At 36.0% G+C, this 13,667-nt stretch overlaps 2 protein-coding genes across 4 annotated transcripts in view; one reads left to right on the top strand and one right to left on the bottom strand.

Moving 5' to 3' along the window:
- Positions 1 to 3,122: 3,122 nt before the first annotated feature.
- Positions 3,123 to 9,395, bottom strand: LOC107588058 (RNA 3'-terminal phosphate cyclase). The gene is made up of 11 exons (XM_016276059.1): positions 8,994 to 9,395; positions 8,751 to 8,851; positions 7,990 to 8,133; positions 7,742 to 7,865; positions 7,595 to 7,653; positions 7,363 to 7,504; positions 5,805 to 5,926; positions 5,658 to 5,716; positions 5,341 to 5,435; positions 4,069 to 4,173; positions 3,123 to 3,976 (listed from the first exon to the last, which is right to left on the bottom strand). The coding sequence occupies exons 1-11, from the start codon at positions 9,036 to 9,038 to the stop codon at positions 3,878 to 3,880; spliced, it is 1,095 nt and encodes a 364-aa protein (XP_016131545.1). The 5' UTR covers positions 9,039 to 9,395; the 3' UTR covers positions 3,123 to 3,877.
- Positions 9,396 to 11,721: 2,326 nt separating this feature from the next.
- The window catches only part of LOC107588055 (lipoamide acyltransferase component of branched-chain alpha-keto acid dehydrogenase complex, mitochondrial-like), a 6,657-nt gene continuing 4,711 nt past the window's right edge, over positions 11,722 to 13,667 (top strand). Inside the window, exons 1-6 of one of the 3 annotated variants that reach the window (XM_016276053.1) lie at positions 11,750 to 11,827; positions 11,912 to 12,010; positions 12,694 to 12,814; positions 12,899 to 12,974; positions 13,049 to 13,230; positions 13,312 to 13,439. In XM_016276053.1, the coding sequence (XP_016131539.1) occupies positions 12,952 to 12,974; positions 13,049 to 13,230; positions 13,312 to 13,439 (333 nt within the window). In that variant the 5' untranslated portion in view covers positions 11,750 to 11,827; positions 11,912 to 12,010; positions 12,694 to 12,814; positions 12,899 to 12,951. Of the gene's footprint in view, positions 11,828 to 11,911; positions 12,062 to 12,693; positions 12,815 to 12,898; positions 12,975 to 13,048; positions 13,231 to 13,311; positions 13,440 to 13,667 lie in introns of all 3 variants that reach the window. The other 2 variants (XM_016276052.1, XM_016276050.1) reach the window with 2 other exon arrangements.

Genomic DNA, 13,667 nt, shown 5'->3' with positions numbered 1-13,667 from the left:
ATCTATCTATCTGTCTATCTATCTATCTATCTATCTATCTATCTATCTGTCTGTCTGTCTATCTATCTATCTATCTATCTGTCTGTCTCTGTCTCTCTGTCCCTCCATCGGTCTGTCCATCATCTATCTATCTATCTATCTCTCTGTCCCTCCATCAGTCTGTCCATTATCTATCTATCTATCTATCTATCTATCTATCTATCTGTCTGTCGGTCTGTCTGTCTATCTGTCTCTGTCTCTCTGTCCCTCCATCGGTCTGTCCATCATCTATCTATCTATCTGATTTTAGACATGTCTTTGTTTTACAGCACGTAGTATCATCAGTGAACTCAAACAGACGAGTCGTCAGACAGTTTGTAACACTGAGCTCAAATATCACTGGCCCACAGCAGACTGTTTATTCGGGTCATTCACAGCAGCAGCTGGAGAGATCATGTATGAGGCTGATCACAGTGTGGTCACCACAGCTTCTAAATAGTTCAGTGCGAGCAGATGGACGTCATGAAGCAGATTAATAATGTGGGTCCATTCATGACAGCTCAGTCTGATCTTTCTGTATTGTTTTTTTAAGTGCTTAGGCAGCAAACAAAGCAAACCAGGATGTTTTGGTGCATTGCGCATAGGATTTGAATAATCTGCAAATGAGTAAACAACACAGTGAACCCGCTGCCCCTTGGCTAGAGGAACTAGCTTGTGCTTCTTTTTGATATTACTACATTAGCATATTAATAGAGCCTTAAAGGAGGGCGGTGTTGGTTACAACCAAAAAAAAAAGAAAATTGTGTCCTTATTTAGGTTTAGCAGGGCCGGGTTTGGTGGGACCCTCTGGAACGGACCCTAGACCACAATGTGCAGTGGTCTATGGGGACAGAGTGTGCCAGTGGAACAGAACAGGGAGGATCCGGCGCACACGGCCCGCTCAGGTTTCCTCACATGCCACTCATGTTACGCTCCTGGTAAGGTGTTACTTTTCCGAACAGAGTGCACTAATGTGACGTTTCTTCCTCCGGATATGGTTCCAGGTTGTCATCGTGTCACATGTGGTGTATCTATGCTTTTCAGAGCATGCTAGCTATTGTTTTGGTTCAGTACAGGCGGATATTGCTCTGACATCATGGAAAAGTAAATTCCAGGTTTCACGTGCTATATAGTGTGCTAGTGAAAATGAGTGTTTTCACTGTGTGTTTTGAGGTCAGCCATTGACACGGCTTTCAAGCGGTGATCAAGGTCACGTAAACTACTTACTGTAAGTTGTTGGGTTTTTTTGCCCAGTGGTCAAAATAGATTGAAAAAGAGAAGTGAAGTGATACTAGAATCTTAAAAAAATAAAAAAAAACTGTAATGTAAAAATATATATTAGAACAAAAATATGTAATTAAAAATATTTTGTTGAAATAAATATTAACTGAAACAAAATATAAATTATAAAATAAAACAAACATTTCTCATTTCATTGTTTACTAAAACAATAAAATCTAAACATGAAATGAAATAAACATATTATAATAAATACATAATTAAAAACATTTTTTGTTAAAATAAAATATAAATCTAAAAAACAATATACTAAGATAATTAAACCTAAACATGAAATAAAAATAAATACACATATTTAAAGAACACAAACAATAGTAAAAATGACAATAACACAACAAAATTGCACATATATATGCAATATACTCCATATATTCCACCATATTAACTGAGAAAAATATTTGAAATAGATTTATCACCATGGAGTTTCATAAAATAAAAGATTATGAAAATGGAACATTACAGATGTATTATTGCCTAGCATTAATCTTTATGCTGCATATCAAAGTACGTCACATAGAAATGTTATCTATGATGTCATGCTTGTCCACCAAACCGCAAAATCATAAAACGTTATGTACTTTATGTTCAGTCAGCTCTGACAACAGCGTTATCGTGATTTATGTACAAACCCATATGCCAGGGCCCTAGATTAAGTCTAATTAAGCCTTTTTACATAGCAACCTTTCTAAGGCTTGGCAAGGCAGATTTAGGTCAGCAACTTCCTGTAATTTTAATTTGTAATAAAAACATTTTAATTAACTTTTTTTTTTTATTAATTTGTACAATTATTTTTAACAAATAAAAAATTTTAACTGTAATATTAACCACAGAATTGCAACTATAAAACATATATAAATAGATTATATAAATATAAAAATACATTTTAATAATTTTTCAATTAAATAAATACTTTTTTTAATAATTATTAACGTCACACTATTTTTTTTATGAATTCCAGTTTAAATTCAAATCATCCAATTTATCAAAAATCCACATTTTAAAACCCAATAATAAAGTTAATGTAAAAATAATATATAAATAGTTATGTAAATATATCAAATTAATACTTTTTTTAAGAATCCGAGTTTGTTTGTTTGATTATCCAGACCATAAGCAAAGCTTTTCTTACATAGTCATTTTTGTATAAAATAAATTCATTTAAAATTCATTCGTTTGATTATCCAGACCATATGCAGAGATTACCGTTTGGGCTTTGCCAGTGTTTAATTACTCCCCACAGCAACAGATGCTTTTGACAGCCAGCCAATGATCAGACTGCCGGCCCATTGAATGCCCTTCAGAAGCCACACCCACCACCCCCCCACAGGGAGCCTTCTCCTTTTAACAATGTAGATGTGCCCTTTCCAGACCCAAGGGCTCCATGCATATTCACGTATCATCACATGGTTTCCCCTATTCTCTTCTGCTCTCCCCATTGTCCTGGCATCTGCCGGCAGTAATTGTGCCGGCTGGAGCACAAAGGAGCTGAGGGAAGACACTCGAGTTGGACCGGCAACAGCTAGCACTTGTAGGCCATCTCTCTTTCTTTGAAGAAAGTGGATAACCAAACAGTTGATGGTAGCCATTGACTTCCATAGTATTTTTTTCATACTATTGAAGTCAATGGCTACCGTCAAACGGTTTCACAACATTCATCAAAATATCTTTAATGGTCAACAGAAACCTAAACCTAAGGGTGAGTAAATGACAATTTTGGTTGAACGATCCCTTTTAAATACCGATAAATCATCCAATTATGGGGGGGAAAAAAAACACAGAATCAGGGTAAAATATCGTATGTCTATCACTCATTTTATTGTATTTTTTCTCCACAATTTTTAATGCAAATAACAAAAGAACACGGTCACCTAATGTAGCCTCAAAATGCAAACATAATTGCGCAAAAAAAACAAATCCATCTTATAAATAACAAACAGAAATAATGATAAAGAATTAATCCTTTTTAAGAGTCAAAAAGACCAAATTATCTAAGAATGTTAATGAGAGTAGTATAAGATGGCAATGAAATTTTCAAAACAATGCAGAAACGACTTAAATAAATACTAAATAAAAGCAGCTACATGGAACCATAAGCTTGGATGAAAAACTTTCTTTTCCTCCTCGTACACACAGTGCACTAATTTACCAGTGACATACATATATTTTACTACGTTCATGCAAATTTTTTAAGCTATTGTTATTGTTAACAGTATCGGAAGGATTTAATGAAACTTTAAGGCTTGTGTTAGCGTGCGGAAAGCAAATTTGCCCGAAAACAGTCAGGATTCTGCGAATATTGCGTGAAGAGTTCAAAGTATCCGTTTCATTACAGTGTAAGGCAATACCCTGAGTAACAACGAAAGTTTCAGAAGGGGACACAACAGGGGACAAATGTGGACAGACTCGGTGGTCAGCGCCAAAAAACAAATTGTTAATCTCAACTAACAAAGATAATGAAGTTATCTTTGCATCATCCAGTCAGTCACAGTAGTAGTGTGTCTCTGCTACAAGTCCTCCTCATCTCGGCTGGGGACAAGCTGAGGACGACGAATCCATGCGTTCACAAGCTAGGATTGGTGGCACCCACTCCTTGGCACTCGATAATGTAGGTATCGTTGTTGCCGTGCTCATCCTCTGCTTTGCGTATAACAAATTTAGCCTGCAAAAGAAAGAAAACGAGTTAAAGTCCCCCTAGTTTTTAAACAAACGTAGTTTTTAGTGCCTATAAAGTGTGTGTAGGTCTGAACTTACGTTCATGAGCTGCTCGGCCACGTGGATTGCCGTTTGTGTGTGGAGAGTGATCGGGCCTGTTCGCATTCTGGATGTGCCGTTTGCCAAGGCCATGAAAATAATAAGCTGTAAAAAGCAACGTATAATTACTTTCCAGACAAGCACGTTTTTTTTTTTTATGTTGCACTGAAACTTGTGGTTAAGGAGATTTTTGTTTGATGTTATTCATGAAAAAAGAAAATGCTAATAATATGTAGAAAAGTAAAAAAAAAAAAAAGAAAGTGATTTAATAGCATTTTTTCAAGGCCAGTTACAAAACAAACAAACAAAAAACAAGCAAAGTAAAAAAAACTAAAAGAGTATTGTTGTGTTTTGAGAGCTAGTTACAAAAAACTAATATTAAACCAATGAATTAAAGAATTGTAAATTAGGTAGAGACGTTAAAAAACGTTTTTGTTAAGGAGTTTTTTTCAATATTATACACATTAAAAGAAACAAAAAATACATAAAGTAAAACAAACTGTGTGGTTAAAAGCTTTTTTTCAAGGCTAGTTACAAGAAAAACTAATTATGTTGCGAAATAAAAACAAAAACAAAAAGCTTGTTGTGGTTTAAGAGCTAGCTACAAAAAACAAATATAAAACCAATTTTTAACCCTTTGATGAGTACGATCACACCGGTGTGATTAGAATGTTCAGTGCGTCACGTGATCAACTGCTGAATTCAAATCTGCTTTCACGCTTCGGCTTAAACGGACTTTGTTATAGATCAACTAACATGGTCATTATAAAGGTGTTTACACCCCCAAATACATTTACTTGCATATACTTAACAATCTGAATATCAGATATTTCATAATATAGTGAACATGTTTGTGGGGGGTTTTTTTAATAAAAAAGGAAAAATGAAAAAAGCGATAAATCTGTGATACAGCGCTATTGTGGCTGCGGTGTGTCATGTGACAAGCAATGGAAACAATAAGGCTATACATTCTAAAATAATGGTCGCCTAAAATAAACTCACGCTGGGGGCTCGGCTGGAATATTTTAAACTCACGTTAAAAAAAAAAAAGGGGGAAATATGTGGAGAATAATTATTTTTATTTTTTTTACTTCTTGTGGTTAAGGAGCTTTTTGTCCAACATTTTTTCCACACACAATTTTTTTTTAACAAAGTAAAAAAAAAAAAAACATTTTGGTTAAGGATTTTTTTCCCCCTCAACACTAGTTACGGGAAGAAAGTAAAACAAAATGTATAATTACTCTCCAGACAAACACGTATTGTGTGCCTGACCTGGTCTTGCAAGAACTCATCCACGCAACCATTATGCCTGATGTTTCTTAGCAACATTTCTGCAGCCTCGATGCCAACTTTGTCAGCATATACACCTGAAGATAAAACAGAAAGAACATAAGCACGGTCAAATTTTACATTCATATTAATTTTAAGAATGAATCATCATAGTAGGGGAACCTATTAGACATTGTCTTGTCCACATTAAAAGTCAAAGCACAAATGAACAGGCTTTTCATTGTGACATATCGCCCTCTAGTGCCAAAACTATGACACTGAATTCATTCTTCAGGAGTGGGCAACTAGACAAACCTTACCTTTTTTGCCAAGAGATGATCCTGCAAATATGCAGCCGGTGGATGATTCTGCAATTATTCTACCAGGAGACAGAAAATATACAGACGTTAATCAAAACGGTATCGCAAAACAACTGCGGCAGATGGTTTGAGATCGGATGTACTCACATGATCCCGTTACCATTGCCACAGGCCTTGTCCTTCTCTTGCAGAGACTGAATGTTGATGTACAGATCCTTAATTTCTTTCCTGATAGTGCGGACCGCTGCCGTGGACATGTCCTTCGCCAACTAAACATCAAGAACAATTCGACTGAAGTTTATGGAGAAGTAAAGAGCAGTTGCAAAATAAATGGAGTGTTTTATAAACAATAATGCCACTTTCTCCAAATAATGCTGATTAAAACCTAAAAAACAAAGCTTGTTGTGCTTTACACTGTTTTATCAAGGCCACTTGTGGACTTAATGCTAGATAGTGTTGAAAGAAATGTAAATGATCTCTCTAAGACTAAGTAAATAAACATTTTAAATATTTTGGTTGATAGCTTTTTTGCCAAGGCTAGTTACGAAAAAACAAACGTAAATTATGTAGCGAAATAACAAAAACAATGCATGTTGTGATTTAAGAGCATTTAAGGCTACTTACAAAAACGTAAACTTATGTCAAATGCAACAAAACGTAAATTATGTAGAGAAGTAAAACACAAAAACAAAGCATGTTGTGGTTAAGGAGCTTTCTGTCCAACACTATTCACAAAAAGAAAAGAAAAACTTATGCACAAAAAAGAAACACTAGCACGCAATTATGTAGCGAAAATGTTAACATGTGATTTTAGAGCCCCCCCCAACCCCCCCAACCCAAGGACAGTTATGGAAAAATAAATAAAAAAAATTGTGCTATAGGAGATTTTTTTCTCCCCACCAAAAAATATGTAGAAATGTACAAAAAAAATTATAATAATAATTAAAAAAAATTATAAAAACACACATTTTGGTTAAGGAGCTTTACAAAACAAAATTCTAAAATAAATAATAATAACAAAATAAATAAAATAATAATAATAAATAAAATACTTTTAAAAAGAGAGTAAAATAGTAATGCAAAGTAAAAAAAACAAAACTGGTTGTGGTGAAGGAGGTTATTGTCGAATGCTATTCATGAAAAAATTCAAAAACCAAAAATGTAGAAGCAAAAAAAAAAAAAAAAAAAATATATATAAAAATTTTTTTTGGGTTTTTTTTTTTTTAAAGTCAAGTAAAGAGAGTAAAATAGTAATGCAAAGTAAAAAAAACAAAACTGGTTGTGGTGAAGGAGGTTATTGTCGAATGCTATTCATGAAAAAATTCAAAAACCAAAAATGTAGAAGCAAAAAAAAAAAATATATATATATATATATATATAAATGTTGTTTGAGCTTTTTTGTTTTTCAAGGCTAGCTTCAAAAATAGAAACGTAAATTATGTAGCGAAGACAAATCAAAAAGTAAACAGGGTTTATGAATTTTTCGCCCCATGCTACTTATGAGAAAGAAAAATTACGTGTTGAAGAAATAAAAAAATATGTATGTTGTTGTTTCAAGTCTACGTACTAAAGCGATTTAGTCTGCTTTTATTAAAAGCAGATTTAGATGTTGTGGGAGAATTCTTTTTTCCGTGGCCAATTAGCATTAAAAAAAATTGTCTAGTTAAGCTAATCAAACTGAAAAAAAAAGTCAACAATCTTATACCTTAAAGGGTAGCACTCCAGCCACGAAGGCCCTGCCGTAGATCTTGGTGATGTTTCCTCTTTCGGTCATGTTGATGGGACTCAGTTCCTTCCCAGGGTTCACCTTGAGCACCACCTCACCACCTCCCTTAGGATAGTATCCTCTGTTTTCGCCGAAAAAGATTTTGAAAACATTTTAGGTTTTACTTTTTAAGGACTACATTCAGATCTGCACCAAAGTTGCGCTTCAATACCTCATTTTTAAATCACAGTCAAACTGAACTCCGAATCTCTCCACTATAGGTTTGAAGACCTAAAAAAGATTTGAACGTCAGAATTAGAAGGATGTCCACAGCTGATGACTCAATCCGGCCCTGCCCAGTGCGCAAACATACGTCTACCTTCAATGTGTAGTCGATCTGAGGTGCCATCTCAGCATTGGTTCCTCCCTTCAGGCACAGCTCTGACGGACCCTGAGCGAACAGGGCGCACGGCAGTGAGATCTGCATCAGCAGTCCCACACTTCTACACCACGGACAACAAAAGTACACTTAGGGGCCAAAAATGCTTCAACACAGTGTCACAAATTGGCATAATTTTACAGTTTAGCAGAAATGAGGCAGCGTAAACGACTAAAAATGATACTCACCCAGCCGTCCGAGTATCTGCGACATGATTCCCACCCTTGATTTTCCCAGGAGTGAGCGTAATTTCCGAGGATCCCACTGTGGCTCCTTCCAGATTGCCATTGCACATGTCCCTAACCAGTTCGAGACCTGACAGATGCTGAGGCCTGGTGTGGGTGTGTGTGGGGGATAACAATTGAAGAGAAAACTAAGTACATGCAGATCAAAATACAGCTCATTTCAACCGAAAGAATCAGATTTGCTCCTTTTATTGACAGGGGAATTAGACTAGACTGAGTTTTAATAACTTTCTACAAAGGCTGCATCTGTATTCTTAAAAAAAAAAAAAAAAGAACTAATATACACAACAAAGAAAAATATGGGTTACTAAAGAGTTTCGATAAAAATCCAGACCATTTAAAGAGATAAAAGTGAAGGGATAACATGGAAAGTAGTCGTGTGCTTCAGTGCCAACTAACAAAGGGGAGCATTAAAAATTCATGGTAAAAGTATTTAACAGCATTTCTGTGGGATAAACAACTGTTCAAAACAACTTTACTTAATATATAGTCGTATATCCATATGCTTGACTCCAAAAGTGAAGTGTAAATTGAGTAACTAGACTCCAACAACCAACTTTGCTTTGTTTCATAATTCACTGTAGAATAGGAAAGGGGGGGAGAGCAATGGAGAATGTTCCACATATATAAAAAATTAACCATTTAAATGTACATAAAACCACATAAATTAATACATGCGGTGTTTGAATCAAAATGTCCATTACCTCAAACCCGGTGTGCTTCTACCGGCTCGGATTTTATTTATTTTGATTGACGCCCCTTGGATGCAACTCAGCGCGGCGGACAGCCTTAAAATCTGTCCTCCCTTTAAAGAGAAACATCCAAAATGTGTTTTTTGAAGAATTACCGACGACTACTAAATTCAGTTCTGGCGATGCCATTCTAACATGTTCAACATTAAACCTTTAATCGGAGATATTAAAAAAGGCTCGAAATAGAACACTCACCCCTTCCATTACACTTCCGTCCATTTCGAACGTAGTTGCGGCCATTTTCGCGAAAAGCGAGAAATTGTTACGATGTATCGCAGTGTGGGAATAAAGAGCCTGAGCGCGACTTTCACACTGTACGAAAGTTAATATAAACCGGCGTATTGCCACAAACAATGCCGTGATAAACGCGAACTTCTCACAAAAAATAAAATAAATAAATAGCTCTGGGACTAGGGAAACTGCTCTTCGGATCTGAAAGAAGAAATGAACTTAATACGCAGCTGGGCCGATTGAAATAAATAAAGATGGATTTGACTCGCCCACAAATAAGAATTCAGCGAATTTCCTGGCAATGCGATCATTCACACTCTGGGCTGGCAACTACTCTTGCCAGTCACACTGCTATGGTGGACGGGCTCCGGGCATGCGCAGATGAGCGATGTCTGATTCGTTGGCGAATCGTTCTATTGAATCGGATCTTTTCAGTGAATTGTGTGAACCGATTAACTAAACCGTTCGGTTCATTTAAATCGGATTGCGTGGTTTTCGACTGAACTAACTGACTCAATTTGGAACATGTCCGATTCGTAATGAACCGAGAACTGATAGATGAGCGGATAATAGCACTTTGTCATCAAAATGTTTCTGAAAAAACTATACTTATTTTAATTAGAGGCTTGTATAACCCCTCTACTTAAGAAACCCACCCTTAACCCATCTCATTTTAGAGAACTACAGACCTTTTACAGACCTGCAGTCCTTTCATTGCAAAAACACTTGAATGAGCTGTGTTCAACCAAGTCTCTGCCATTCTCACACAGAATTAACAACCTCCTCGACAGCAACCAGTCTGGTTTCAGAAGTGGACATTCAACCGAGACTGCCTTGCTCTCATTTGTTGAAGGCCTAAGACTGAAGTGGCTTCCAAATATTCAATACTTATCTTGCTGGATCTGTCCGCTGCTTTTGACACGTTTAACCACCAGATCCTCCTGTCAACCCTATTGGCAAAGGGCATCTCAGGAACCGCACTCCAGTGGTTTGAGTCTTATCTCTCAGATAGGTCCTTCAAAGTATCTTGGAGAGGTGAGGTGTCCAAGTCGCAACATCTAGCTACTGGGGTGCCTCAGGGCTCAGTTCTTGGACCGCTTCTCTTCTCTGTCTACATGGCATGATAGCTGCTTGCATCTCAGCTTGTCTAACAGACATTTCTTGCTGGATGAAGGACCATCACCTTCAATTCAACCTTGCCAAGACAGAACTGCTTGTGGTTCCATCAAATACATAATTTCATCTCAATTTCACCATCCAGATAAGCACATCAACCATAACTCCTTCAAAAACAGCTAGAAACCTTGGAGTTATGATTGATGATCAGCTGACTTTCTCAGACCACATTACTACCATCAAGAAGATTAAGCCCTTTCTTTCAGAACATGCAACACAACTCCTTGTTCAAGCTCTTGTTCTGTCCAGGCTGGACTATTGCAATGCTCTCTTGGCAGGTCTTCCAGCCAGTTCTATCAAACCTTTACAATTAATTCAGAACGCGGCAGCAAGATTAATTTTTAATGAGCCAAAAATAATGCACGTCACACCTCTGTTTATCAATTTGCACTGGCTACCAGTAGCTGCTCGCATAAAATTCAAGGCATTTTGCCTGCAAAACCACCACTGGCTCTGCACCCCTTTACCTAAACTCATTACTTCAGACTTATGTGCCCTCTAGAAGCTTGCGTTCTGCAAGTGAACGGCGCTTTATTGTGCCATCCCAAAGAGGCACAAAATCACTTTTATGGACTTTTAAATTAAATGTTCCCTCCTGGTGAATAACCTGCCCAACTCAGTCCGAGCAGCTGAGTCCTTAACCATCTTCAAGAAACGACTAAAAACACATCTCTTCCATCTTTATTTGACCCTCTAACTCTAGCACTCTCTATTCTAATTCTATTCTTTAAAAAAAACTTGCCCCTTTAGACTTGCACGCAATTCATTTACTAACTGCTTGTTTTCTTTAAAAAAAACAACAACAAAAAAACACTAGCTTCTCTAATCTTTTTTAATTCTATTATTTTCTTTTTTATTTATTATACAATTAACAAAAGCAAAAAAAGGCCTCTAACACTAGCTTGCTCTTCTTTTTCTGTGCTACGTGTCTTACTAGCACTTGTATATCATTGCTCTTTTGTTGATTTTGATTGCTTCCATTGTCCTCATTTGTAAGTTGCTTTGGATAAAAGCATCTGCTAAATGACTAAATGTAAATGTATGCTTTATTCAAACTGAAGAAATATATTTTTAATATATAGAATTAAAACGGCTTGGTATATTTTGTGGGTTATCTGAAATGAATGGAATAAGCATTTAGTACATGGCACCAAAAGAACATTGAAAGTCTAAGCATGTATTTATTACTTTTGTATTCAACGATTTAAATTTTTTCTTTCTTTCTTTTTTTCTTCCTTCCTTTCTTTGGTTATTTATTTTTTATTCTATTAGTTAAGAATTTATGTATTTAATTAATGATAATAATATTTGTATTTTTATCATATTTTTATCATATTGCATAATTTTCATGTAGAGTTAATAATTTATACATATAATTAATACTCATTAATGTTGATTTATTATTTATTGAACTGCTTATTATATCAGTTCTTGATCTATCTATTTGTTCTATTCAAAGTTTTTCATTTTATTAGAAATATTTGCCCTTGGCCAAAAAGCTCTCCGATTGGTCAGTGGAGCGGGGCGTGAGTGCGACGTCATTTCCGGTTTCACCAAATCGCTTGGGAAAGATGGCGACCGTCATCACTGTGCGGGCTCCGTTCGCGTTTCTGAGACGTCTGGTATGTTTTCACCTTTTATTTTGCATGCATCTTACAATTGCAATGACTTACGAAATCCACAAGTGACATTTAGAGGCCGTTTAGGTGCGAATCAGCGTTTGTAAGCGACTTCAAAATGGAAGGACTTGAGCAACTAGCAGCCTGCAGCCATCAACACCTGAAGAAGCACTGGACCTGCATGATGTGTGTGGATAGTAAACACCAAGAAAATTGTTAAAACGCAAGCATCGAAAAGTATGAGAGTCTAATTGTCTAGTGTAAATACTATGAGGCTAGTGTAAATGTCTACATTTGATGAATAATTAGTTAATAAATGGTATGTATTGATATTTATAAAATATGTAAAATGTAGAAAGTATATATTTGTAGTTTCAAATGTATACAAATGTAGTTTCCTGTAGTCTATATCATTTATAAACATTTTATGTTTGCATAGCATTTTATGTCTATCTATCTGTCTAGTTAGACGTGTGTATAATTTAATATTATAATTAAGAAACTAGTATTGATTTATATTTATTAGATAAATGTGTGTATGAGACCACTAGTGTAAATGTATGCATTGTATTAATAATTAAATTTGAATTAATAAATAGTATTAACTGATATTTATGAAATAATTATTTGGTATATATTTGTGATTATGTGAAATAAATTCTTCTTTTTATTGTAACTAGTTATACACAACCTTTCCAAGACATTATTCTGGTCATCCGCAGTGATTATTTTCATTCAAACACTATTTTTGTCTCTTTTTTTTTGTATAGAATGCTGTAATTAAGAGCATATGCTGTACCATTGCGTTTAAATGCTTCAAACATCGAAAGACTGACTCATGTTTTTGTTGTGTGTCATGTGTTTTTTAGGTCTCTGCTCGCCTGCACGGACACTGCTGCTCGACGGTCCAGACAGGTTGCTTTGTATCCCGACCCCACTCATATTCCCTCATCGCTGGACAACAGCATCGGTTCTTTCGCACAAGCTATGGTGAGTTTTAACATTTGTTATGAACATCTCTGTGTTCTTAATTAGAAGAAGGTGTTTATAATCACTTTATGCTGCTTATTGCAGTTGCAGCAAGACCAATTTTGCAGTTCAAGCTCTCAGATATTGGAGAGGGCATTATGGAGGTGACAGTTAAAGAATGGTAAGTTTTGTCTTTTTCTGACACTTACAAATATCTACCAGCTGAGGTCGCCATTATCTGTCTATCATCATCAGGTATGTGAAAGAAGGCGACAAAGTGTCTCAGTTCGACAGCATCTGTGAAGTCCAGAGTGACAAAGCATCTGTCACCATCACCAGCCGTTATGATGGAATCATTCGTAAACTCTACTATGATGTCGATTCCATTGCCCTTGTAGGCAAACCTCTTGTTGACGTTGAAACGGACGCAGGTCAAGGTAAGTATTGAGAGTAGTTATATAAGTGTAAGGACTTGACCTTTAGTATTGAGTCATTCAGTGTTTCGCTGGCTCTTGCAGTGGAGGGTCCTCAGGAGGATGTGGTGGAGACACCCGCCATGTCTCAAGAGGAGCACACGCACCAGGAGATCAAAGGTCACAAGACTCAGGCCACCCCTGCCGTCAGACGCTTAGCCATGGAGAACAATGTACGGTTTGGATTTGTCTTACACATAGCTGTAAAGTTAAAAAGATAATTGTGTGTATGTATATGTACACACAGTAGTCAACATTTGAAGTGGATCAAAACCTTTCATCAAAGTTGTACTTAAACCAAAACAATACCTGTTCTTGTCTTAGGACAACTTTGATAAAAAAATATATATATATATTTAATCCACTTCAAATGTTGACTAGTGTGTGTGTGTGCATATATA

The sequence above is a fragment of the Sinocyclocheilus grahami genome, unplaced genomic scaffold (assembly GCF_001515645.1).
Source record: "Sinocyclocheilus grahami isolate Dianchi unplaced genomic scaffold, SAMN03320097.WGS_v1.1 scaffold98.1, whole genome shotgun sequence".
In the NCBI taxonomy this organism is placed as follows: domain Eukaryota; kingdom Metazoa; phylum Chordata; class Actinopteri; order Cypriniformes; family Cyprinidae; genus Sinocyclocheilus; species Sinocyclocheilus grahami.
The sequence above is the reverse complement of the archived record's forward strand: the minus strand, read 5'-3'. Positions and strand labels throughout refer to the sequence as shown.